The sequence below is a fragment of the Canis lupus genome, chromosome 9, assembly GCF_011100685.1.
Source record: "Canis lupus familiaris isolate Mischka breed German Shepherd chromosome 9, alternate assembly UU_Cfam_GSD_1.0, whole genome shotgun sequence".
In the NCBI taxonomy this organism is placed as follows: Eukaryota; Metazoa; Chordata; class Mammalia; order Carnivora; family Canidae; genus Canis; species Canis lupus.
Window position 1 is genome coordinate 35,132,002 of NC_049230.1, and position 27,478 is coordinate 35,159,479.

Sequence of the window (27,478 nt, forward strand, 5' to 3'; positions counted from 1 at the left end):
TCATCCGTCAGTCCAGTTCTCTACAGTTCCCATTCCTGAATGATACTGTAAGGAAGCTTCCCGGGACAAGGAGAAGCTCTGAGAGTAGAGGAACTCGTTGGCGGCATTCAGGTGCGGAGAGGGGGGCTTCCTCTCACACACAGAGGGGAGGCCGCGCTCCCTCTGGAAGGAGGTGGTGGGCCCCCGCTCCCGGACCTGAGACTGGGAGAGCTGGGTGTAGACACTGAAGTGGCTGTTCCCTGGAGGCTGGGAGCTCGGAGCGGAGATCGCGGGCAGCCGAGGCATCATAGTGGTGGCGGTGAAGTGCGTTGGGAAGGACTGGTAAGGCACAGTCTCCATCGTCTGAACGCTGTAGCTTGTGTACGGTGAGACAGACGTCCACATGTTACAGCTCAGTGGGGGCGGGGGCAAGTCGTCCACTCCAGACACCCCAGTAATCTCAGGCCCTGAACCCGAATACATACAGGCTTCCCTCGGGGTCACCTCACTGCAGTAGGAGGGGCTCAACATCTGTTGGTCGTAGGGAGGGGGAGAGCGGAAATAATGATCCTCTCCCACTGCAGGGGGAGCTTCCAGATAGGATCGCTTGCAGGGTAAGTCCAGATGGCGGGCACTGTCTGCTGGGAGACAAAGAAACCTTCAGGAAGAGCCATTTCCACCAGCCTGGGACCCATGATACCCCTCTGGGATGCCAAAACAATCCTGCATTGTCATTCGGGGCTTGCCCTGGACCCGTGTGGCCATGGCACTCCCAGAGTCATTTTAATCAGCTACAGCTTTTATAAGGTGGCAGCAGCCAAGAAGTGGTCAGAGTGTGGACCCTGCTCAAAGGCCACAGGGGACACCACATCAGTGGACACTGAGTGATGTGGTTACCCAAGCGGCATATAGCTTTCATCCTTTGCCACCCTGACTCTTGGGGCTGGGAAGAGGCCTTAATGTGCACTGGCATTCTTAGGCTGGGCCCACCCCAGCCAAGGAAAGTGGAGGCAATTGCCAGACCAAACCAGGCCCAGAGGCCACATCTGTCTGAATTAGCCAGAAAATTAAAGCCACAATGTTTCTGCCTTAATCCTCAGCTCCCAGGAAGGCCTTAGCTAGCCAAAGCTACTCGCAGGCACGTTCCTGTTGCTTTTAGAAGAGGAAGTAAGCCCTACATGTGTTCAATGAAGTCCCAGCAGATTGTTATTATACAGATTCCAACATAACAGTATTTACCAAATTAAGAAATGGAGCTGATAATAAGTAAAAGGTGACTTGTACTTTTAAGGCTAAGCTTATACTCTCTTTGGGGAAAGATGACATCAGCTGCCCCAAACCACATATGTGTGTCTTTCAACGTCCTCAACCATGACAACTTGACTGTCTGGAGTGGCACATCCTCCCCTGGGGCCCAGGGATGACCCAGGCCTGAGGACTTGGCAACCGTCCACTCAACAAATCTAAGAACACTTGTCCAATTGCTTCACTTGGCCTCCTTCCTTCTGTTTTCTCTAGGGATTCATCCTGAGAGCTGTGTGTGTGTGCACAGGGTGGAGGGGCTGGGGAGATGAGTGGATGGAGTTTGAGGACCTACATTCACCTCTATCCTCTGCCCCACTGGAAGCTCTTTCCCTAAAGAGGAGGAACTCGCCTCTCTCTCTTACCAGCTCTCTCCTCATCCCTTACTCATCCCTCGTCTCTATCTTCTCTCCAAATTCCTTCTTTCTCTCAAGATCATGAAGCTCTTGGACTTGGAAAGTGGCCCAGTCACTCTAGGTCAGGAGTGAGCAAACTTCTGGAAAAGGCCAGATAGTAAATATTTTAGGCTCTGTGGGCCACAACGGAATCCTCTGCAGCCATTTGACCCTGCTGTTGTCACATGAAAGTGGACACGGATAATAGGTAAACAAATGTGTATGTCCGTGTTCCCATAAAACTCGACTTATGGATATTAAAATTTTGAAATTCATTTAATATTACATATCATGAATCGTCATCCTTTGTTTTTTCAACTATTAAAAAATTGTAAAAGCATTTTTTATGACTCACAGGCCAAACAAAACCAGACAACAGCCTAGATTTGGATCAAGGGCCACGGTTTAGCATCCCCTGCTCTAGGGCATTCGTTCTGATAGGACTGGAGCAGAGGATCCTCAGAGCTCCACCAGTTGCTCCCTAGGAGCTAGGTGGAGAGAACATTCTGGATTCTAAGGAAAAGCCTCCCAAACTCATTCCCAAGAGAATTTCAGGGGCCTTGAAAATTCTTCTAGTATAACACTATTTGTCTGTATTATAGATGGAGGAACCGAGACTGGTACCAGAGCACAGATGTTCCAGTTCCCAGCTCAGGGCTCCTCTTCTTCAAAGAAAAAGAAAATAGTTCTTTGCCTGTCTTCCTGGAACCCAATCTACACCCACAATAACTTATTTCTATTCTCAAGAAGCCTCTGCAGATCCTGGTATGATGATGTGAGAAGCCTGTTCCCATGACTCTGGGTCATCCCTGTTTTAGGATTGAGGTTGCTTTGATAACTGACAGCCCCAATCCAAAAACCTCTGGACTATGAAGACTTCAGCCTCCCCCTATGCTTAGAGACCGAGCCCACCTGACTTTGGGTGATCTGCCCACACCTGGAGGCTCTGCAAGCAGTGGCTATAAAGCAACACCTGGCACTGGAGAGGGGTGCCAACAGGGAGGGGGACTGGGAACATCAAGGACACGAGCTGTCTGTGAGGACTCTAAAGACTGCATTAAAATCAAGAATCAGGGCAGCCCGGGTGGCTCAGCGGTTTAGTGTCGCCTCCAGCTCAGGGCGTGATCCTGGAGACCCAGGATTGAGTCCTGCGTCAGGCTCCCTGCATGGAGCCTGCTTCTCCCTCTGCCTGTGTCTCTGCCTCTCTCTGTGTGTGTGTCTGTCATGGATAAATAAATAAAATCTTTAAAAATAAAATAAAATCAAGAATCAACATCCCTGCACTAAGCCTAGCCACGGTCCCTAACCCTCCAGGCTTGTTCTCCCACGCCACAAAATAACTAGGGGTGTGCGCATGCGCGTGTGTGTATGCGTGCACAGATGTATGTTCACACACGTGTGCACCCATGCATGTTCGCATGGATAGTGGAGAGCGTTTATAGGAAGAGCTTTATCCCTCGTTTGACCCTCTAGGGCTTCCGGACTAGGAGAGCGCTACCTCGTCTTTTCAGGCAGTGATAGAAGAGGCTGGAGTCCCTCTGGGCTGGGAAGGTGTTGAGGGGAAGGTCCTGTGGCTCAGCCGCAGCAAACTGCATGTGAGCCCCATTCTCATACTGGTAGTGCTGGAGCGCCTGGTGGGCACCATGCAGGGGGCTGACATCGGGCTTGGCGGAGAGCTGGGTGGAGACGAGCCTCTGTCTCATGATGCTTTTGGAGATCACAGGATATTCTTTGCTGGAGAGGTGGGGAGCACAGCGACAGGAAGACAGTAAAGATACTCGGAGGGTTGCCAGGTCTGTGTGTGGGAACTCAGGCTGAGCTCCTCCCCACCCCCACCCCAGGCCAGGCAGCCCCACCTCTGCAGCCGAGCCACGCGCAGGTCACTGTCGTCACTGCCCCGGAATCCCTTGGCAAAAGGGTTGTTCTCAATCTTCAGCTGTGTGATCTGTCAGGAGAGGACACGCAGAGTGGCTGGGGTAGAGGACTGGGCTGGCTTCTGGCCCCCCTCCCCCATCCCAGGCCCATGTGGAGCCTGCGGCAGGGTCTCGGGAAGTTGCCCACACCAGCCCTTGGCCAGCCCAGCCGGCAGTCTTGCTGGGTCCTCCTTGTGCGCAGCATTCACGTCTGGCTCCTTGCCGGCTTTCACCCACCCTACTTACTACAGACCTTCTGACTGTCTCTCCTGTTCTCCTACCACCGTGCTGCCTGCGTGCCTGCAACAGCTTCCCATCTGTGTCACCCCATCCAGTGCATCTGCCACATCAGCTTCTGAGTGGTCATACTGAATGCAAATCTGACTCTTTTGCCTCAAATGTGCCATATCCTATGGCCCTTCCCCAATATCCCCAGTCCATCTTTCCAGTCCCAACGTGCATGATGTGAAAAGCCCCGAGAAGGGTAGCATGGTCAAAGGCGGAGAGACAGGGGAGAGTGGCCAGTGCAGGGATTGGAGGCCATCTGGAGTGGTCAGGCTGGGGAGGGGGTGTGGACCCCTCTGACCACAGCCTGGGAGGGGCTTCTAGAAGGCTCAGTCTCCTGGCTCCCACACAGCTGACAGTGCCCTGAGGCTCCTTTCCCCATTATTTCCCCTTTCTTGGCAGGCCCAGAATCTGATCTTCAAATCCCACCAGGGCGAAGAAAGTTATAGAACAAAACAGCCTAACATTCAAGCCACAAGGCAAGCTCCACACTCTTGGTTTTTACAGTTCTCAACTTTGTCCATTCCCCATAATTACTTCGCACTGGAGATTTGGGAGGCTGCTCTCTCTTCCTGCTCATCAGTTGCTTTCTCACTGCTCTGAGGGACAATACAGATATCCAGGGTGCCTCCAACTCACTGCATGGAGGCTTCCCTTCCTGCCTCCTCTGTAGTGGCACAGAAATGCCAGGCAGGGTCAGTGGTGGGGGCCACGGAGGAGGTGGCTGTACCTTGTGATTCTGGTAGGAGGTCACAGAGATGAAGGAAGTCTCTGGGAACACATGAGTGCAGAAGGCTGTGTTTTTGGAGCCGAAAGCATTGTTCTCATCAGCCTTCACGATGTGTAGCCGTGGCTGGTACTTGTGCATGGAGTTGAGGATGATCTGGAAGAGAAGGATCTCTTTCAGAGCTCCAGGTCCCCACCCTCTATGCCTGGTCTCAGTCAGCTGGCCTTGGGCTGGCTTTCACTCTCCTAAAAGCCCAGGCTCCAGGGCCTGACTTCTGGGACAGGCCAGAAAGGTGCTAATGCTCCCAAGTGAAGAAGCAGGCTCTTGGGCCCCAGCTCAGACCCGATGATCACCACTCAGCCTCTCTGCTCCAGACCTAATGCCCGGCCCCAAGACCTTCCCGATGGCATAAGTTGTTTCACGGCAGTAATGGAGAACTGAATGGTTTAAAAGCCCAAGTGACCTCAGCTCAGTGTAGCAGGTGGAATTCCAAACTGTAGGCAAAAGTCCAGAGGAGGTCACGGACCTGCTGTATGATCTCAGACAAATCACTGGACTTCTCTGAGCCTCCGTTTTCGTATTTGTAAAATGTCATCCCAATATATAACTTATCTCCCTCAGGTTTCCTACTCCAGCTGCCTCTTTTCCCTGCTCCTCCCACTCCTCTCTCTGCACTGCCTGCCCTGTGACCTGCCTTTCCTAGAGATACCTGCCAGGGTACGCAGAATGGGGGAGGAGCTGAGGAAAGTATCCCACTTGGGCTTTTTTCATCTGCCTCAACATTTGCAGAGGCCTGCTGCAGGGGTTCTGGGGAGACCTAGATGCACCAGACTGAGCTGCCCTCAGACCTGCTAGATGCAGCTCACAGCCTGGAGCCTCCATCATGGGCTAGAGTTCCAGGTGCCAAGGTAGGAGAGAGCAAAGTTCTAGGAATAATGCCAGAGAAGGCCAGAGGCCCCACACACCCATGAATCCTTGAGGATGGCTGGGCCTGGGGAGGCACCCCACCAGGCAAGAAGAGCCCAGGAGGCCTGGCCTCGGAGGAGCCCCTGGAATAACACACAGTAGTTGCTGCTGCAAACCTGCTTCATTCGGCTGTGCCCCACGGTAGCGGCTGCATCATGTGCCATTAAAATGTATTTTTTATCGTTGACATTTGCCAGACGCCCTCCCCATTGGAGGCAGGACCAGGAATTTGGGGCATTTTATCAGCACCGCTGTTTTTGTTAACCCTTTGGCTCCTATCCTGGCGGGGCAAGGCTGGCCCTCCAGCCCCACTACTTTCTGAGCTCCTGTCTCTCCTCCCTTTCCTTCTAGGAGTGCCCCTTCCTGGCTAGTCCTGCTAGTTCCCACCCTTCCCAGTTCCCAGGGCCAGGTTTGGTGCAAGATGAAACCCCTGAGCGATCAGAGGGCCAGAAGAAGGGACAGGACCAGGCCCTTCCACGGCAAGCAAAGGCAGAAGCCTTAGTCTGGGAAGGCCCCATGTCTGGCATGCCCGCAGGACAGAGACAGCCCAGAGTGCAGACTCAGCTACAGAGTAGGTGCATCAGGATCTGGGCTGTGGCCTCTGACCTTCCCTGGGCTCCTTGGTTTGGCTGGGTGATTCTATCCAGCAGGAGCTAGCTTCTCTGCCTCCTACAACTGGCCGTGCCCCCTTCAATCCCCAGTGACAAACCTCTGGACCCTCTCAGGGCAGGTACCCTAACCCCATGCCAGGTCCTGCAGCTGGGGACCCACTGCTCAACTGGGAGCCTGCCAGGTAAAAAAACTCAGAGTGGACACACAAGTTCGGCCTTGGGAGGCCTCAATGAACATCCATTTCCAGGAGGCTAGGGAGAGGGATGGGTCTTGGGAAACGCCTCCCAGTCCCTTTAAGTTACTCTGTCCCCCCTACACTGTCCCCCAGCTGCAGGACCTAGGTTCCCAGAAGACCTGAAAACTAAACACCTGGGAGGTGGCCTAGATGTCTCCAAAAGTCCCCAGAGTCTCACCTCTGGGCCTTTTCACATGCAGTTCCTTCTGCTTGATCTTCCTTTCCCATTCCCTCTCACCTTCTGGGGTTATCATCTCAAGGCCCAACTCTTCCATGAAGCCTTCCCAGATCACTAAGTCCTGTTCTGAACTCCTGATTCTGAAACATCTTCCCCATGCATTGTCTACTAGGTGATTGGCTGCTTCCTACTGGCTTCCTGTTCTTCTTGTCCCTTCAATTAAATTATAAGCTCCTCAAGAGAAAGGGCAATATCTTTCACTCCTTCAGTACCTCTGGCTTCCTTTATCCCAAGACAGGAGCTAGTAGGTGCAAGGCAGGACTACAAGAGTGGGAAGACCTGGGCCATGACCACAAACCCTCTGTCCCTGACTCTCCTACCTTCCTTCACTCAATAGAGACAAGGTGACCTCTAAGGCATTTTTTAGGTCAAAAATAGAGTTTTATTTTTATTTTTATTTTTTTAAAAATAGAGTTTAAACTTGAGCACAGACCACCTCTCTGTGAGCACTCATATGTTGCAGCTCTGGAGTGGCTGGACTAGCTCCTGCTCATGCCAGCTCTCCTAGGGCCGGGGGGAGCACAGACAGTGGACTGCAGGGCCTCGGGAAGATCCAGGCCCCCGCACAGTGAGGCTGAGCTGTCCCTTAAGGACACCTTCAGACAAGTGATGGCATCCACCCCACTCCTCTGCCACCTGAGGAGTCCTGGGCTGTTATCAGTCTGGCCAGAGCCCTGAGTATCATCAGCTCCCCTGCTCCTCACTGACACTCAACCTCCAGGTCTGGTCAGTGACCAAGTCCCGTGACTTCATCCTCAAGATAAAAAAGCCTCTCTATTCCCATTATGCAGCCCTGATTCAGCCCCCCAGTCATCTCTCTCTGGGTTTAGGACCACCTCCCTCCTGTCTCTATCTACCTCCTCTCCATTGTCACCTCCTACACATCAGATCAGGTCACTCTCTTGCTTAGAACCTTCCAGTTCATCCAGGAAGACTGATCACTGCTTGAGAGCAGGGCCTTTTGTAGTTCCTCCTCTTGCCTCCCCATTCCTGCCAGCATTTAAAGCTCACTAAATGTCTTATATTAATAATGCCACCTTTGATGGTTCCCTCTTGCCCCCTGGGCTAAAGGCCAAACTCCTTAGCCTATCAGACAAGGTTCTCCATTGACTGAAGTGGTGAGATTGCCAAACACACCTTCCAGGGGAGGGAACCAGACTGCCTGGCAGGAAAAAACGGAAAGAAAAAAAGTGCCAGACCTACAAGGGCAGGATGGAGCCACTGGGGGAGTGCAATCTCAGACACGGAGGAGTTAGGAAGGATCCAGAAGCAAGCTTCTATGGGTCTCTGCTCACCAGCTGCAAGTCTTAAGCAAGCTCCTTCTCTCCATGCATTGGGGTCCCTATCTGTTAAGTGAAGCCTTCAATTAAGAAGTGGTCCCAAACACCTCTCCTAACTCAGACAGCCTGGAACCTGGACAGGTGTCTGGAAGAAAGTCTCACTCATTGAACCAGTGCAAATTGAAACTGGTGCCTCAGCCCCAACAGCCCAGGAGAATGTGAAACCAACTCTGTGACTCACACCTGGCTTTACTCGGAAGTTCCTCCGGCGCCACATTAATCTCTTTTGCCAGAATCTTACATTTATATTTGTGGCAGAGGATGTTGGGCCAAATGGACCAGCCACGTCAACAAACCCCACTACATGACTGGTCCCATCATTGTTTTACAGAAATGGGATTCATTATGTTCTGGCTACAATTCAGAAGCCTGTTCTATTTTAACAACTGTGATAGCGCCAAACATCCATCTCCTCGAGAGATCACCATAGCGTGCTTGGTCAATGAGGTCCAGATTTATCTGTATTAGAATCACAGAACATTAGGACATGGAGAGGCAGACCTTAGAAATCATTCTAGTCCAACCTCTTAATTTACAGATGAAGAACAGGAGGCTTATAGTGGGAACGTGACTTGCCCAGGAACACATAGCTGGTTGGAGACAGAATCCTGAGAAGATTCCAGATGGCCCTGGAGAGAGCACACACTGCTCTCAACAACATGCTCAGAAATTAATGATAAAGTGTCAACCAAACACTGTAAGAGTCAAGGATTCACCAGGCTCTAATGTCCATCACAGAACACAGTGTATCTGGATGCTAGCCACACAAGTGTGGCCAATGTCCATTTTGTCATATATCAAAACCAGATTTTTCCCTTGTCTCATAATTTTACTTTCTAAGACTACCTTCATCATCCTTCTCCAGTCCTGCAAAGAGGTAAGGACAGACACAGGATCCACAGTTTACAGAAAAAAGAAGAAAAAATTGAGAACCAGAAAGGTAAGCGATTGGCTGAAAGAATATCCAAACTAGAACTGAGTTGGGCAGCCCATTAGCCAACCCGCACGGCCTTGGCCAGATATGCCTAAGGCCTCACTTCCAGGGCAGCAACCAGGGCCCAGAAACCTTTCTGCCTCCTCTCACAGACACTGCATTGTTTACGGAGCATAGCCTATGTGCCAGGTCCTGTGCTGAGGAGCCTACACACATCAAATGATTACTCTTTACAGCAACCCTATAAAGTAGGCGTTATTATGAGACGCATCAAACACCTATGAGGGACTGTGGCTCAGGGAAGTGAAGGCATTTGCCCAACCTCAGACAGCCAGTGGAAGGCGGGGCTAGAATTGGTACTAATTTCTGAGCCTGAGCTCATACATGTACCTGGCTGGGGAGCACCAGACATGATCTAGAGTTGGAGGGACATCGGCAAGGGTTCGGCACATTGTCAGGGCACAGCATATGCCCTAAGAAAAAGAGGAGAAAAGAGGGAGAGAGATCAGTAGCTCTGGGTACCCCCTGACAAGTTGACAGAATAAGCTTTGGAGGGACGTCAGCCCCTGGCGGAGGACATGCCTTCTCTGTTTAAATACCACCCTCTTCAGTGGGTTCTCTCATTCACTTACTGCTTACCAGCATCCACCGTGCCAGACACAGTGCCAGGCACCAGGACACAATGGGGATTTAAAACCTTGGGGTTTCCTATCAAGTGAGTAAGTCATTCAGGAATCCAAAACTCAAGCAAAAGTAAGTAGTGAGAAAATGTACTGGAACGAAGACTGCATTTGTCATAGTAACGAACAAGATGAAATACCTAACAGAAAATGTGTGGGTCCTTCTGAAGAACACTTGGATACACTTTGGAAAGACAAAAAGCAGACTTCAACAAAGAGAAAGGCATTCCTATCAATCCTCCCTAAGGAAATTTATAATTTCAAGCGATTGTAGTAAAAATACAAATCAGTTTCTTTTTCAATACTATAAGCTGATTCTAAAGCCCATATGAAAAAATAGATAAGCCTCGCCAAGAAAACTCTGCAAAAGAAGAGCGATGGGGGACCAGCCCTGCCAGACACGAAAACCTATCGTGAAGTTTCAACAGTTAAGGCCCTGGCACATGAACAGACACAAATTCACATGAGGATTTAGTGCAGAGAAATAAGGCATCCTAAGCCAGGAGGAAAGAGAATCGGTCAATGATTGGTGTCAGGACAACTGGATAGCTCTTTAGGAAAAAAAAAAAAAAAAAAAAAGTTGGATTCACACCTCATATTGAATGCCAGAATAAATTCCAAAAGGATCAATGGTTTAAATGTAAAAATAAATCCATAAAATACTAGAAGAAAACATAAGAAATCTTCCTTATAAGTAAAGAAGGGTAAGGACATTCAATTGCTCAAAATCCAGGCAAATGACAAATAGGGAAAACATACGAGCAACTCCTATCACATACAGAGGCTAAATCTTCCTAATGTATACAAGCTCCTAGAATTGATAAGTGTTCAAAAATCTGAGAGAAAAATGAGCAATTGATAAGGACAGCAGTTCACAGAAGGGGAAAAAGATGCTAACTTCACTTATTATAAAGGAAATACAAATTGAAACTACCACCGGTATCTACAGTTTGCCGATCAGCCGGGCAGAAGTCCACAAGGTCTCTCCCACCTGTTGGTGAGGCTACAGTAGCTGTGGTGGGAATACACATCAGTACACTCCAAGGGAAGGCGAAACCACAAGCCATAATGCCAAATATCCCTTTGAGCAAGCAACTCGTCACGATCACGTCAAAGATCTTTGACACAGGCGTAAAATGATATAACACACAAGTGTAGCTGAAAGAGCAAACATTGGCCTCTTAATTTCTCCAATAAGGATGAGCTACATAATTTATGGAACAATTGCATGATGAAATTCTATGTGGCCATAAGACAAGGAATTAGAGGAAGCTCTACAGGAATGGGATGATCTCCATTTTATACTGTTGACAAAGAAAGCTGCAAAAAGCATTTATTGTACGCTATCTTTTGTGTATAAGAGAAAGGATCTGAGATTCTGTACTCTGCTCGTCTATGCAAAAAGAAATGCCAAAATGAAAGTAGTAACAGTCGTTTCTGGTGGCAGGGATTAGAAGAAACTGGTGGATAGGGAACCAGAGGAGAAAAATGGTTCATTACACACATTTTAATTTATTCCTTGATTTATTTTTAAATCATGTGACTGTATTTCTTATTCAAAACCAAATTTTATTAATAAGGATAAAATTCTAGGAGCTCTGAGTGATGCAGTCAGTTAAGCATCTGATTCTTGGTTTCAGCTCAGGTTGTGATCTTAGGGTGCTGGGATCAAGCCCCAGGTCGGGCTCTGCACTCAGAGGGGAGTCTGCCTAGGATTCTCTCTCCCTCTTCCTCTGCCCCTCCCCTCTAAAATAAATGAACAAATCGTTAAAAAAATAAAATTCTAACTGTGGTATGTCCTAGGACAGAAAGGTGATCTGAGAGCATGTAAGGGGGACCCTGAACTGTTGCCCCAAAGAAGTGACATTTGAGCTTGGACCCCAAGGCTCAGGGGTAACTAACTAGGTGAAGAGCATGTGGTCCCAGGAGGAAGTGGCACACTGAGGGGACTGTGCCACTTGGTGACCAAAGAGCTGTGGCCCACGCACCCAGCCTGGAGCTAAGTCAGCCTCTGGAACAGTTACTCACTATGTCGGAAATCATAATCTGGTCTTCCACCCCAGCAATCTGGGAGCCCTGGGACACAAGAGGTGGTGAAGGCCATCTCTCTGCTCACAAGAACACACGCACAGACACAGAGACACACCCCACTGCAGCCATCTGCTCCCTGCCTCCAGATGAGGAGAAAAGACCCAGCCATCTCCCTGTCCTGCTGGAGGCAGCAGGCCCTACCTACTCAATCTCCTGAAGCAGCTTCTCTTACCATGTCACCATTCCTGGGCCCAGGACCCTGCCAGGAGTGGGAGGGGGTGCAAGTAGGAGGCAAGAGGTGGGCAGGTTCTGTGGGCAGCAGAATAGGAGTGGAGCTGAACTGGGGCCCTGGTCTGAGGGGTCCCTGTTCCCTATACGGGGGACCGACTACCAAGCCCAAGCCCTCGCCAGGACCCTGGACCCTTCTCCCCAGGGGAAGGCTGCAAATGAAAGGCAACAGCTAAAACCCCCAAGATACTATGAGACCAAAGGGAAAAGACCAAAGGTCATTTGCCTGAGAAAGTTCCTCGAGGTCTGGGAGATTTTAGGGAAAACTGAAACTGTGGAGGTGAACAGTGCAGGAGGGGCTTGTTTGGGGCAGACTCATATTAGGAGCTGGCTCTTTCCCAGGCTCCTGCCCTGAGAAGCTGGGCAGGGTGATGAGGAGCTCAGCACTTCCCTCAGTGCAGGCCAACGAGCAGAAAGCCATGGTCCACATGGCTTATCTAGGAACATCCAGTTCATGCTCCACAGCCCTTGCCTGTATGGCCAAAAGCTGCTCCTTCTCCAGTGATGTTCCACATAGTTGAAGATGTGACAGCTCAAGCCCTGTGTACAGAAGGACAGGTGGAGAAGCCAAAAGAATTCTGTACTGGACACAGGTGTATGTCCAAGAGGGCTCTTTTCCTCCCAGCCCCTGAGACAATCACCTTGTTTCTGAGTCCTGCCACCATTCACGGTGTGCTATAACCAATAAGCTGCTCTGCATCCCAACCCTCTAGAGAGCAAGCTGGATTACTAGGAGGAATATCCCTATTGCCAAGGAGACATGAGCTCCAGGCAGGATGGCAAGTGGAGCCAGGGGCACCACAACATCACAAGCCTCTCAGGCAGCCCCACTGGCTCAGACTCAAGACTATATGCAGGATTACTGCCAACCCCTACAGACTCCAGTAGAGCCACAGAGGCAAGCCAGGCTGCAAAAATCTGTTGGGCTACCAAGCCCAGGTCTCTCTCCCACTTCTTGAAAAAGGCCAGGTTTTCAACCACCTGAGTCCCACCCCTGCCACTTTCTGCCAAGGTCAGGGTTGGGGGCGGTAGGAGAGTCCTCTGAGGCATCCCTGCAGCTGGGAATCATGACAGCAAGCTATGCATCCAAACTTCTCACCAGAACTTTGATCCTTAGGTAATTTTGGCCACTCACTCAAGGATCCAGCTCTGGCCAAGCTCTCTGCTCACCCCAGTGGTCTGTCCCATGGGGTCCATGTGTGCCGCTGTGGGCAGAGAGGTGCCTGCCAACTAGGTTCCTGAAATCCCACCATAAAGACCCTTGCTAACCTTTCCACGTTAATGCCATGGCCTGGGCAAGCAGAGGAGGCCAGGTAGGAGCCAACTGGGAGCAAAGTCTCCACCAGGAGAGTGCCCGGTAAGAGGCCCTTCTGTCCCTCCATGAAAAGGCCCTGAGCTCTGGAAGAAGGGCTTGGCCAACCCTTCCCATTAGATTGGTGGCTTGTCTCCACCCCCAGGGAAAGGTTAGGGCTGCACCTTTCTGCCACACACCCGATAGCACCTGCCTGTCTTGCAGGGCAAAACCTGTGCTCCTTGCAAAATGGAAAAGGAGGGAGTTAATTATGTTAATTAAGCTTTCTCCTAGTTGCTTGGTTATAGATTACTAACTCGGAATAGAACCAAACGGACTCTGAGGAAATGAGAACTAAGAGTTGCTTGTCTTATATGCCAATCAATCAGAAATGACCATTGCTAGCATTTTCCATGAGGAACTATGATTCACAGAATTCTGATCTGCACACAGCACCCCAGAAATAGATTTCAGGTATAAAAGAGGCACGTACCTGCACACTCCCCACCCTTGTTTCCCCTACCACCATCTGCACCCTGAGTGTTACGTGTACAGCCTGGGCAACTGCATCCAGCAGGCTCTATGGCACCCGTGCTCCACCACACCCCACCCTATCCTTTCAGAGTAATGGTGGGTAGTGGAGACAGGCAGGGCCTGTGCCCTGGCGGATAATACCAGGTCCCCAGGCTTCAGTTTGCCACACACTTGAGCTAAAAATTTCCACATAAAATGCTTTTTGTGGGCCTGCCAGAGCCAGATGGGGAAAGAATGAGGCTCAGCAGCCTGGATGGGGCGTCAGCAACAGCATCCCTGGGGCTTCAGAGTCTCTCCTGTAAGAGCCAGGTCCCAGGCATGGCCAGGAAGGAACTGCCACAGGAGCCAGAGCGAGGCCTTCCCTTCCAGAGGGCAGGGACTGCCAGGCCGGGCAGACGGCACAGGCCAGAGAAAGGCTTCAGAAGTCATCAGTGACTCTTTCCCAAGAAAGTTAGCTTGTCTTAGGCTCCAGTAAGGCCAAATTTGGGGAAACTGAAGCTGAGAGATTTGATCCATCATCATCATCCTTGTCATAGCTGCCATTTATTTAGAGCCTCTCATGGGCATAGTACTTCATGCATATTCTCTTAGTTAATTCTTGCAACCATGAAAGTTTTCTAGATGAGGAAACTAAGGCTCATAGAGGCCAAGAAATTTTCCCAAAGTGGGGGATCCCTGGGTGGCTCAGGGGTTCCCCAGTTTAGCGCCTGCGTTTGGCCCAGGGCGCGATCCTGGAGTCCCGGGATCGAGTCCCACATCGGGCTCCTGGCATGAAGCCTGCTTCTCCCTCTGCCTGTGTCTCTGCCTCTCTCTCTCTCTCTCTCTATCATAAATAAATAAGTCTTTAAAAAGAAGAAAGAAAGAAAGAAAGAAAGAAAGAAAGAAAGAAAGAAAGAAAGAAAAGAAAGAAAGAAATTTGCCCAAAGTTACCCAGCCAGCAAGTGTGAGGAGAAGGATGTACAGCTGTGGGACTCAGACCCCCTGCTCCTTCCAGTCCAGCCCGGCAAGTGCCAAAGCCTGGAGCTGGATCCCCAGAGTGGATTCTCCATATCTCCACCCCGACCCAGCACCCACCCCCAATCCCCCACCCTGCGCCCAGCGATGCACCAGGACTGGCTCTCAAGGTCAGGCAGGCTCTCTCTTACATGGCCAAAGGGGTCCAGGTGGTTGTTTGTGAGCTTCAGCTTCTGGAAGGAGACCAGCTGCCGCATCCAGTGGGCCCCAGTGGCAGGAGAATCGGGGTGGACATAGAGCCGTCCTGGCATGGCAGGCTCAGCCTTCCCCGCCACCATCCTGCCAACAGAGCAAACAGAACCATGGCGGTTGATTACTCTGGGTTCTGGAAAAGCCCCAGATTCCCTGTCCCCTCTGAGAGCAAATCCCCATAAACCTGAAGGAAAAAAATCACTGCTCATCCTATACTCTCAATTTAGGACTTTGTGAGTAGGCATGAGGGTCAGAGAAGAGAGTGCTGAGGAGCAGCAGCAATTCCGAACCTCTTTTGTCTCTCAGAATGATCAAGCAATCCAAAGAGAGAAGAAATAGACACATGGCCCTGGGCAGGACCTGGCCCCTGAATCCTGCCTCCTGAGACCAGTCCCTGCTGATCCTACCACTCACCCACTGCGGAGCCCACATCCTGACTAGCGGCTAATTTGTTCAGCCCCTCTCTCTCCTTGGGTGCTGTCTGGGGCTCTGGGGACAGCCAGGGTACTAAGGGGATGGCCTTAGGAAAAGTAGCCCCATATTTATTTACCCTGCCCTAGTTTTGCCCTACAACCCATTTGTTTTCCCCAGCCCCTTGCCAAAGGGTCCCATCATCCAACCAGCACACAGCTGCCCCTCACTCTGGATCAACAGCTGAAAAGGAGGGCTCACAGCCAGACAATGAAGATAAGGAAAAGCAGCAAAGAGACCAGGCACCTATATAATAACCATCCATATCATAGTCCCCCAAGGAAATGGCTCCCATCCCCGTCCCCAGTGCAGCACGACCAGAGCCTAGAACCATCCAGTGTTGGTGACTGTCACACCACGCATAGTCTCCAATCTTGCCTGTCCACAGCTGCAGGGAGAGAACAGACCCTTGAAAGCCACAACCCCTCAAACCCTGCAGCTCGTTTCCAGTCCTGGCCCCACCTGCAGCAGATGTGCAGACATTTGCCCACGTGGCCCTCAGCCCCCGCAGGCTCGGTTCCCAAGCCTGGGGTCTGTGCGATCATTTGAACTAACTGGTGGATTCCTGGACCAAACATCAGGTGGGGAATGTGTGTGGTGACGACAGACAGTTGAGAGAAGACAGGGGATGTGAGGGTCCCAGGTTCTTACCATTTGTTGTCACAGAACTTGTAGCGGTGGTCATCCGCAGGGACGATGTCAATCAGCAGGATGTACTTGGTCTTGGGGTTCATGCCTGTGACTTTTACCTTGTAGCTGGGGAACATCCTCCTGAGGGAAGCCAAGGTGTGAGGCAGAGGCACAGACAAAGAACCAGGAGAGATGGCACACAGGGGTGAGGGGACAGAGGCCTTAAGAGACACTGGCCTCAGGGCACCTGGGTGGCTCAGTCAGTTAAGTGTCTGCCTCCAGCTCAGGGCATGATCCCAGGGTCCTGGGATCCAGCCCCTGCATCAGGCTCCCTGCTCAGAGGAGAGTCTGCTTCGCCCTCTGCCTCTTCTGTCCCTTCTGCTTGTGCTCTCTGGCTCTCTCTCTCTCTGTCAAATAATAAATAAAAATCTTTAGAGAGAGAGACTGGCCCCGATCAGAACTGTGTGAGCTGGGTAAGGCACTCCCCTCTGGTAGGGCCTCAGTCTCCCCCTACACAAGGGAAGGGCCGCACCAGCTGTACAGCTGTGTACCCAGGAGCTGTGTCTAGGAAGAGGGCTTACATGACTTCTGCAATGCAATTCCCTCTCCCCTATTATCCTTTAATATTTAGGCCTACTGGCTATGAGTAGCTAAAGCATAGAAACCGCCAGGGTCATGAGAGAGGATTTCAACACCAACCTGACTGCTGAATTTCCCTCCTGTCCTTTGCCCGTCCCTACACAACTAAAGTTCTGGGGTGCCATTACAGGAATCAGAGCAAAAGACCTCGCAATCCCTATCAGCAGCTTCTGTAATCAATGGGGTGTCTCCTCTGGGCCTTGTCTTTGTGGAAGACCTCAGGCCTCAAACCAACACACAGGAAAACAGGGGAGTGTGGCTGGGTCTCTGGATTCTTTTGGTGTGTTTAGCAAGAGTGTTTAACTGTGCGAAGACCTCACCTGGGCCCATGCACAGTAACTGGGGTACCACGGGAAGTCAGCTCAGGAGCCTCACGGAGAAAAGCACAGATTCTAGAACTACAGTGCCATGGGCCACTGACAAGTTGTGAGGCGTTGGGCAACTTGTATGGATCTCTTTGTGTGTGCCTTGGTTTTCATATCTTTAAAATGGGGATATTACTACCTATCTCATATAGGTTGGTGTGTAAGATTAACAGAGTCCATTTGTGACTCTTACCACTGGCCCCCACTGCACTCCTTCCTCTGTGAACCAGTGGATGACCTTCCTCTGTGAAAATTGACTTATCGAAAAGCAGGAAGTTATCCAGTTTCCACAGACCATGCTAAGACTGTCCAGGACCTGAAGCTCAGTGAATGTTCTAGAGAAGGGCTTCCCCAGCACCCACAGCTGTATAATAGCATGTACATCTCCCTGCAGGGGCACAGCCCTGCCCCCCTGGTCACCAGGTCCCTGACACTGGACTTCCCCAGAGGGCAGACAGAAGTTCCTCACAATTCTCCTCAGACACCCCAACCCACTCCTAGCTTAATCTCCTACAGAGGTGTTTCCCCAAGAAAGAGGCAGGATCCAAACCTAACTGAAGACACTAAAGCCTCAGGAGCTAAACCCCTCTCTCTCCCCCAAGGTGGAACAAAGCCCAACCAGTCCACATCCTCTGCCTCCTCACTAAACCGAGAGACTGTAAGGAAGAACCTCAAGAGAAGCTGTCCTGGACATCTCAAATGACTGAAGCCCCCCATTTTGTCAACAGGGGTACTAGCTTACCCAGACAGGAAGGGCTTCCAGAAGGGAGGCCTCAATAGGCCTCCACAAGCCAGCCGACCCTGCAGCAAGCCCAGGCCAGGATTCTGAGGTGAGGGATTCAGTTCTCTCCCTGGCCCAGTCCCAGTCTGGTCACCCTCTCTCTTGTGGGAGGAAAGGCTCAGGAGAGCACTGCAGTGGGCCAGGGATGTGGGAGGTGTGCAGCCGTGTGTATGCACAAGCCGGTGTCCTTGAGTACACAGTGGAGTGCGCATGTGTGCATGTGTGCGTGCCTGGAGGGAGGAGGGAAGTTCTAGCTGCAAGTCTAGGGACTTATAAACCGTGTGGAAGAATTTGTCTCAGATGTCAATTGAAAGCATTTTCAAATGTCCACCCCACCCCCTCTTCAGGAATGGGGGAAGTGAGAGGGCTCAGGAACCCAATCCTGCCTCCTGCTCACCAGCCCCTGCCCGGCCTGGGGGCACGGCTGGAGCCTGCACCACCTTCTCTCCTGGCCCAGCCTCTCCCCTGATAGGCCTAAAGCTGGAGCCAGGGAAGGCCACAGCTGCCTCACCTCCCCTCCTCCCTGGGGGAAGGCCCAGAATCCTGTCCCCCCCCCCCCCAGGCCACCATTTTGTAACTGCTACAGAAACTGCCACAAAATGGGGTGGCCCTGGCTGTGTTTGGCTGACCTGGCACCAGTGCCCTGCACTTAGCCTGTTTCTCCTGTAATAACTCCAGGTGGCAATAGCAGAGGGCAGGCGTGGCTGCCCCCCAGGCCAGGATCTACAAAGAGGGTCCAGGAGAAAGTGGCTCCTTGCCACTGGAATAGTCCTCATAACCTAGGCTGGAGGATGGAGGACCTTCACCTTCTCCTACTCCCTACTCCACTTCATCTCTGCAGCTCAGGGGGCCAGGCTGGTATTTAGAAGGCCCATAAGCAGCCTGTGTTCAGCTCCCCAAGGCAGGGAACTGGTGTCCTGTGGTTTGGCTTCTCCTAGAAGCTGACTATGGACCAGATTCCTGACTGAAAGCCCCCAGAGGGAGGTTTTGCCAAGAGCTGGGGAAGGGAAGGAAGGCGTCTCCTGGCCTCTGCCTCCCCTGCCCACCAAGTCCCCTCTTCCTAGAGCAGCAGCCCTTAGAAGCAGGGAGGGGGATGGGATATCTGGTCTGAAAGCAGGAGTTCCGGAGTTCCGAAGTCCACTGCTCCAGGCTGAAGACTCCTGCTGAGCAAGCCCCACTGCCTTCCCAGGAACAGGTATCTCCCTCTCCACTAGGGCCCAGTTTGGTGGCTGCTTCTGAGAACAGCCAGACAACAGCCTTGGCCCTGGGCACTATCATTTCCCCATCGCCTGGGGCTCCAGCGGAAGGAAGGGCACACCCGTGTGGGCGAAAGGCTGGGTGTGCAGGGGAAGCACACGGTCCACCCAGCCGGTCCTAAACCTCCTGCTGCGGGCCGAAGGCATCTGCCCTGGGTGCCAGGGGTGGCTAGCAGTGGAGCCCAGGGACCCAGCAAGGGAGCGTGCACCAGGTGGGCAGGACTCTCGCCACAGACGCGAAGCTGGGTGCAGGAGCTGTGACATCCTCGGGCTCCCCCTACACTGTGAAGGCCCACTCTACGGAAACAGATGAAAGGATGGGGTGCGAGGACATAAATGCCCCCTTAAGCCTCCGTCTGCGGGGGCAATGAACGCCTCCCTGGGTCGGGGCGGGAGGGCCAGGAAGACGGGATGACTGAGCCGCCGGGCGCCCCCTCTGCCCCGCCGCCAGCGCTCGCCTGCCCCCCGTCCCCCACACCCGAAGGCCCCCGAGTCCCGCGCCCTCAAGCCCCCTCCCCCACCGCGCCTGCGCCCCGCGAGCCTCGGGTCTGCGCCCCGGGCGCCCCCTCGGGGCTCGGGCCCCGCGGCACAGAGGCGCTCCCGGCACACGCGGAAACGGCCCCGCCGGGGAATAAACAAGCCGCCCGCCCCGCCGCCCGGCAGGAGATGAAAGCCGGGGTTTCTCCTCTGATCATGAAACAGGCTCTGAAAGGGTGCGGGCTGGAGCCTTTATCTGCTTCATACTCGGAAATGGTTTTAGAATGAACTGCTAAGATAAGCTTCCTTGGACGTTTCTCGGCGGCGTGGGAGGCTTGCGGGGCGCGGGGCAAGGGATTCGGGGCCTTGGGATTTGGCAACAACCCCTTAAATGCTCGCTCGCTGCTGAGAGGGGACGTGCGAGTTCAGCTGGGCGAGGGAGCCACAGGGGCTCCCGGCTCCCCCGCCAAATGTGGCCGTAGCCAAATTCCTGGCCTTGACCTACAAGCCCCCAACCCATCCAGAAGGGGGGGGGGGGGGTTGCGGAGAGTAAGTCGGACCTAGCGGACCAGCCAGATTCTCTCCACCTAGCCAGGCCCCCAAGCCAAGCCCGACGGCAGCCGGACTTTCTCTGGGGGCCAAGAAGCCCAGGAGCAGCTAATGTGCCTTCTCTTAAACGAAGCCACAAAACCAAACCGAAGGGGTGAGAAGTCTGGAGAGGGGCGCTTCCAGGGAGGCGGGGAGTGGTGGTGGTGGGGGAAGGCACACAAGACGATTCTGTTCTTTTTCCTTATCTGGTGGTGCTTTGATTGGGGGTATTCGTTTTGTAAAAGTCTATAGAGCTGGACAGTTAAGATATGTTCATTTTTATGCAGAAATGTTCCACTTCAATAAAATGGACATTGAAAATTAGCCCTGTGTATATATCATGCACACACATACATGATGTATACACCAGCGGTAGAGCCCAGAGCCTGAAAGGAATGGTTTGCAGGCAAAGGATGGGGGTCCGCAGAAAACTCCACCCTTCTTTCTATCCCTAGTGTCTGGGAATCTTGAGATTTCTGAGCATGTTTGGAAGAGTCTAGGGCCCATCAACCAAGGCTCAGTTTGCTGGAGGAGGGGGCGCTGTGTCGTTGGTGTTGTCTAGAGACCTGAGACCAAACCTTCTAGGGCCAAATGATTTCTGAGAGCAACGGCAAAACTTCAAAATATATTCCCACTTTACACACACACACACACACACACACAGTTTTCTAATTCACTCAAAGCATTTTTAAGAAATATTTTCCCTGAGGTGGGGGGGCAGGAGTGAGAGTGTGTGGAATGGATGCTGCTTTGGAAGATCACTTGCTTCTCAGATTTTTTTTTTTAAAGACACTTCCTTCTGATAGACTTTTGCTTTCAGAAAATACTTTAGAAAGAGATCAAAGGACTCTCTCCCCAATCCACTTTCCCAGTGTCTTCAACCCTTACTTGTCTTATCACCCACGCCACTGGGCTCTGACGCTCTGTATACAGAGCGAGGGCAATTGGCTTTGAAGCCCGGGATTAAGCTGGGCCAAATCCTTGCCTCAGAATAACAAACAATACAGGTTCAACAGGAGTTCTCATCGGTAGTTCATTTTTCAAACGCAAATTCACTGTCACTAACACAAGCAACATTGAACTCAACAGGCTATGAAGGCTGATAGTGGAGATTTATCTGGTGGCAAAGCCATGACCTAGGAGTAGAGCAGTCAAACGGTTAGGAAATTTTCATTTTTGGGAGGTTTATATTTAAATTTTTGTGGAGCTCACTTTTATCTATGTTTGGGAGCAAATGCAGTTTCTCACATGTATCAGGCTTGGCGGGGATATGAAAGAGGTAGAGAGGGGAGGGGTCCGCTCTGTGGAGTAAAGGGCTGAAAGCTTGTGCATGCAGGAGACTGAGAGGGGCAGAAACTGGCTGGGAAAATTCTGGCCCATTTTACACCTGACATCAGGAGTTACTGAGGGTTCGGAAATTGATGTCTCCTGATGTGATTGGCCTTTTCTTCCCTAAATCAAGTGGTTTGAGAATCCAAAGCCCCTATCCGATGAAGGGGACTATTTTCCTTTGGGCTTCAGATCTCTGAGGGCTTAAGGCAAGAGGCTTATGACCCAAAGATACATTAGTATGAGAACATTCCAGTTCCCCTTCTCCAGGGCCTGCCTCTCCCTCACCCTACGGCAATGACCATGCCCTGACCAGCCAGGGTCCCTAGGGCAGTGCAACATTGAATGGCCTTGAAAATAAGCAAGGAGGGGAATTTCTCAAAGTTGGGTTTCATTCTGGGGGTGGATCATCATCTGCTTGGCTTGTGTAGACTGGCACCTGCCCAATCTTGCTTCTATCTCTAAGAGCCAAGTGTCTTCCCTTCTCTAGGGTCAGGTTATGTTCTCATGGTTCCCCTCCAGCTCAAGCAGTCTAGGAATTTGTGATTCAAGGTTCAGGAGAAGGGTCCAGGCCATCTGCTGAGACACGCAGGTGTTCCAGGAAGGGTGCCGATAGAGACACAAATAAGAGAACTGGGAATCCACAGGATGTGGAAGAGCCATGAGCCCAGCACAGCACCCCTGAGGCTGCCCATGCAAAGGAGGCAGTGAAGGGGGAGGGTTCCGTGGGGGGGGTCAGAGCCACCAATGTGGTCTCTGAGGTCAGCAAGCAGCTAGGCAGGAGGGAAGAAGGCCTGTGAGGACCACGGGGAGGAGCGATGAGGCTAATGACTTTCTTAAGGACTAGACCTGGTGCAAGAATCACTGTCTGCCAGAGAAATGAAAGAGTGTGAGGAAACCATAATTGGTCAACTTCATCGCAGCCATTTAAAAATTATTATCCTCATTCCCTGAGGCCCATCTCTAAGCTTCCACTAGGATCAGGCACAAACATCTGCCTGAAGCTAGTCACCTCTGGAAGTGTGTGTGTGTGTGTGTGTGTGTGTGTGTGTGTCTGTGTTGGGGAAAGAGAAGGAGGAGGCAATCAGATGCAGGAAACCCCACTGAGGAGAATCAAAAATACCTTTTGTTTTAAATGGCAGAGGCTGGGGGAGCCCCAAGAACACGATGGCCATTTATTTTCAAAAGACAAGGTTATTTCTGCTGCCTTAAAGGGGAAATTCTGGATCTTTCTCTTTCTTCTTTCCTTCCCTCCACCTCAACAGTCACAAGAAATAAATTCCCCCTCTTCACACCTATAATCCACTCAACAATTTACCATACATAGCTCATGTGACCCCAGGTATGAGTCTCACAGTAACCAAGAAACGAAGGATGGCAGGTAAGTCTACAGTCACCAGCTGTTTTACCCAACACTACCAAGCCACAGGAAGTTTAGAGACTTGCCCAAGTGCACTCAGGTAGGAGGAGGCAAGGCTTGTGACACCTGGCTCCCCACTGTCCTCGAGAGGACTATTCCAAGTGGCATCCTCTACCAGGTTGCCCTAGTGCAACCTCTTTCCCCATCTCCCAAATGCAGCAAATTCAGGCCCTAATATTCCCCTGCTTGTTCTCCTGATAGAGGCTCCAGGTAGCTTTGCCATCTGCCTGGGTAGCGTGGCCAAGCACCCAGACCTTTGCCCCCAACAAAACAAAGAAAACCTTGCAAGGCCTGCTGGAGAGCAGACTAGAGGAGCCACACTACACACTGCAAACTACCAGCTTTTTGTTTCTTTAGAACAGCACACCGTTCTTTGAGCAGTTCAGCACGACTTCTTTAAAAAGTAGAAGAAAAATGCTGAGTGGATACCAGGCATTTCTCTAATTTCAATTAATTTTAGCTAGCATTTATGGCAGGCTTACATGTGCCAGGAGCCTTGCTAGGTGCTTTGCATATAATTGTATGTATTATTTTGCAGAGGGGGACGAGGAGAGGGCAGAGATCCAAGCACCTTGCTGGATGGAAGCCGCTGAGTGGAGCTGGAAGCCGCTGAGGTCTGACTCCTCATCCCTGGCCTTGATGCTTCACCTTGGAAAACCCTATTTACTCCTTGGAAAACCCTATTATGGGCCCACAGCCAGGCCAGGGGACAATTTCACACCTCCTTGTCCCCCAGGGACCAAAATCAAATGTGAGTAAGTGGGGGGGGGGGGGGCGGTTCCTACACCTGAACTTTCCAGCGTCTCTGCCCACAGCAGTTCCCCTCCACTGAATAATGCTGGTCTGGTCCTTCCTGCCCCACCCGAGACTCCTGGCCCCCCATCGAATCTCTCTGGTCTTGCCCCCTCTGCATCTCTCTCCTCTCACACCCTCATCCAGGCTCTCTCCCACAGACACCAGTGCATTTTAAAGATGTTTCCACTTTATAAATCATCATGTCTGGCAGTCACCCGAGAGCTGCTCCCTAAACAACACACACAGGGCCCAGCGGTGCCCTCTCCTTGGCTGAGGGGGCAAAGAGGAGCAGTGGCCCTGGGATGAGAGATCTGGGGTTCATGCTGCCCCAGAAAAGTTATGGAAATAGGGAAACTTGGTCAAGTCCCCTTCCTCCATCTATTGAGGGCCCATCTCGGGATCCCTAGTCAATGCAATCCTGAGAAACTGGGCAGGTTCCCAAAAGAAAGAGGACAAAGCAGCCCCCCAGGGGGCTGATAGTGCTGGAACTGGGACCTCTTAGGATGTGGGGATCCTTATTTGCATTTTATTTGCATAGTGCTGCCCTCCCATCCTTCCATCCCCCCTCGGCTTCCTAGAGGAGGATCCCCTTGGGGAAGTTCTGCTTCAGCCCAGTTGCCAAACGTGTAGGGGCTAAGGCCTGAGCAGCCAAGGGGATGCCTGTGGCTCCCTTGGCTGAAGCCGGAGAGGACTGTTAAGGAAGCTCCTGAGGATCCCCATCGCTCCCACCAGTCATCTTCCATCCCCCAAGTAAATGTCCCAGCGCTGACCTGCCCGCCTTGGTGATGATCATCTCGGTGCCCGCCTCGTGAAACTTCTTCCAGAGCTCCTTCTCATGCAGGCCCACCTTGATGTTCTCGATGGTCTAGGGATGAGAGGGAAAGGGGACTTACGTCCACCTGGGCCACAGCTCTACGCGGGGCCTCAGGACAAGAGCACAGACCCAAGGAACTATATATACACAGTACTGCCAGCCCCAGGACCCCATGCCTGAAGGTTTCGTTTCATAAAATTACACCATACCCCTGACGAATTTTTCAAAATTTAATCAGGAGCCGAAACCCTCTCCTTCGGAGCTGCACCTATCTATGGTGGTCCGCAGAGGACACATACTGACTTGCCAGGGTAGATGACACACGACACAAATATCAACACTCCACGTGCGGGAGGTAGCCTTGCGGACAGACACACAGACCCAGGAAGGACACGCATCCCCGCGGCCAGACCCACGCAGGCCGAGGGCCCGCACAGACGGATTCGGTTCGTTGGGACCGTCAGGTTATCCCCGTGACCCTCTCCGCCCCGGCCCCGCGGCGGCCCCGCTCGCACTGGCTGGGATCCGTCCTTGCCCCCTCCCCACCCCGTGCCAGGCTCTCGCCCCTGCCCTCTCGGCGTAGTCGGAGCTGGACACTCGGCCGGGACTCGCCCCGCGGCCACCAGCGTCCCCACCCCCGCCGGTCCCCGAGTAGCCCCAAGGGGCGAAGCAGAAGAGGGACGGAAGGCGGAGAGCGGGAGCCCCGTCCCCGCGGAGCAGAACGCTCGGCCCGGGACGCAGCCAGATCCCGGGGCGGCGAGCCTTGCTCTCGTCGGGGAGGCCTGGCAGACTCGGGCGGCCCTGCAGACAGACCGACGACGCCCGACCTCTGCCCGACGGCCAGGGGTCCCTACCTGCTCTGCGGCGGCGGCGGCGGCGGCGGCGGCGGCGGCGTCGGCGCCCGGGCCCGGGGGGCTGCCGAGCGCGGCTCCGCTGAGGCCCGGCGCAGCCAGCGCGGGCTCGGGGGCGTTGGCGGCGTTGGAAGCGCTGGCCTCGCCGAGCGCGGAGCCCGGGGCCCGGAAGGCCTCCTCGCTCTCCGACAGGCCCTTATCCTGCAGCATCTCCTGCGGGCACAGCACACACCGCGTCACATGTCCGGGTCCACGCTCGCCAGAGGCCCCGCAGCCCGCTCCAGTGCAGCCGGGGGACTTGGGGTCCGGCGGAAGGCAGCCCTGGCGCACGTGGACACCGCCCCCTTCTGAGCTGGGGGAGGGAGAAAATACTGAGGGTAGGACCGTGGCCTCCTCCTTCTGGGTTCTGGACCTGGGAGGGTCTGAGTGCGGTTCAAGGTCTGCCTGCCCCTGGGTGTGGGGCTGTGTGATGAGCAGGTCTGGGGGAAGGACCGCCCTCTCGGCATTGCCCCAGCTGCACCCCCAATCCCTCCCTCTTGCTGGGCTCCAGTGGAGCCTGAGGCCCCCCGTCTCTTTTTGCTGTTCCACTCTCAGGCCAGGGCAGCCAGGACACTTCCAGGGTGGGCACCAGAAGACCAGGCCAAGAGGGAGGTCCTGGGCTTCTGGGGTTCCACACCTGCAGAAGGGTCCCAGGGCGGGGCAGTCCCTCAGGCCCCTGCTCCCCCATCTGCTTTAGAGCAGATGCTTTATTTTTTTTTTTATTTTTTATTTTTTTAGAGCAGATGCTTTAGAAAGCCTTCCTGAACCAAAGGCTTTCACTCCTGTACATTCCCACTCTCACACACAGTCACCCCATGGGTCCCTCACACAGGCACATGCATCCTCACACCCAGACACAAGCACCCACACAGAACCATCTAGTCACCCAAACAGCCACACTCTCCTAGGGCAGCTCTGATTCAGACCCTGAACTGGGCCAGGGACCCCCAGCCTCGTCCACACATTCACACTCTTGGGCTCATGCAGTCACACTTTAGCTCCAAAGGGCTCTGCTTTGGGGCAAAGGACTGAGGGCCTCCCCAGCCAGTTCACAGGCACAACCTAGTCCTGCTTCCAGGCATAGCCATCCTTCCCCAAGAATCTAGAACCAGCCTGCCCAGTGCCTGTTGCCTTCTAGAAGTTGGTCCTGGGATATCAGGATGAGTCCAGGCTGCAGGACCTGCCTTGCCTGCCCCCATCATGGATGCAACCCTGCATTATCTCTACTCTTTTCCACCTCTTTGCTCTTCTCCCTTCTTTTGGAGCTGGTGGGTGTTTCTAAGCGCCTAGCTGCCCTTCTTGCGGAGGAATGTTCTGCCTTCTCCTGTCTTCTTCCTGTTGTCTCCTGGGTCTCCCTGAGCATCCCAAGGCTCAGGCCTCTGACCATCCTGCCCACTGGCCTCCCCATCCCAGGTCCTAGACGCTGGCTTTCAGGGCCTCGCAAAGTAAACAAGCCAAGTGCAACCGAGGGAGATAAAAAGGGGCCTGGGCCAGTTGAGGCTGGGAAAAGCCTATAAAGATAAAGCTGACAGCCCTCCCAGTCCTCCGGCCACAGGCAGCAGGAAACAAGTTTTGCCGGCAGGGCCAGCGCCAATACCCCTTGGGCCACCTGCGGGGGGAGGGGGGTCCCAGCCAAGCCTAGGAAACCCGGAGCCCCCCCCCCCCCCCCCCCCCCCCCGGGGCAAGGGGAAACTGCTCCATGAGGGGAGTTGCACACTCTGGCCCAACAAGCTGATTCCAATTGTATCTGGGGCCAGCGGGATAAGCGCCTGTAATCGACTGGTCCCAGGTGCGGCGGACCTGGGACCAGTCCCAGGGGCCAGGGGGACGCGCCGCCTGGCTCAATGCTGCCTTGGCCACTGGGTCCTCTACGGGGCACTTGTCACACCAGGAGCCTGCAGGGCCGCCCTCTGTCTCACGCCCGGCGCGCTCGGTCCGGTGCACGGAGCTTGTCCCGGGCCGGCATCCACTGACGCCGGTCCCTCGGCTCTGAGCCGGGGCGAGGGCAGCGTGGTGCCCTCCCTCGCTTCTTCCTTTTCTCTCCGCCACGGAGAGACGTCTTGACAT

The 27,478-nt window shown here is 53.1% G+C and overlaps 1 protein-coding gene across 1 annotated transcript; it reads right to left on the reverse strand.

The window, feature by feature from the left end:
* Window positions 1-25,582, reverse strand: TBX4 (T-box transcription factor 4). Its single transcript, NM_001003006.3, is given in 8 exon segments — window positions 1-617; window positions 3,175-3,410; window positions 3,533-3,621; window positions 4,605-4,757; window positions 14,896-15,043; window positions 16,079-16,198; window positions 24,478-24,572; window positions 25,376-25,582. Coding segments are annotated over 8 exon segments (1,665 nt in total).
* Between the last annotated feature and the right edge of the window lie 1,896 nt (window positions 25,583-27,478).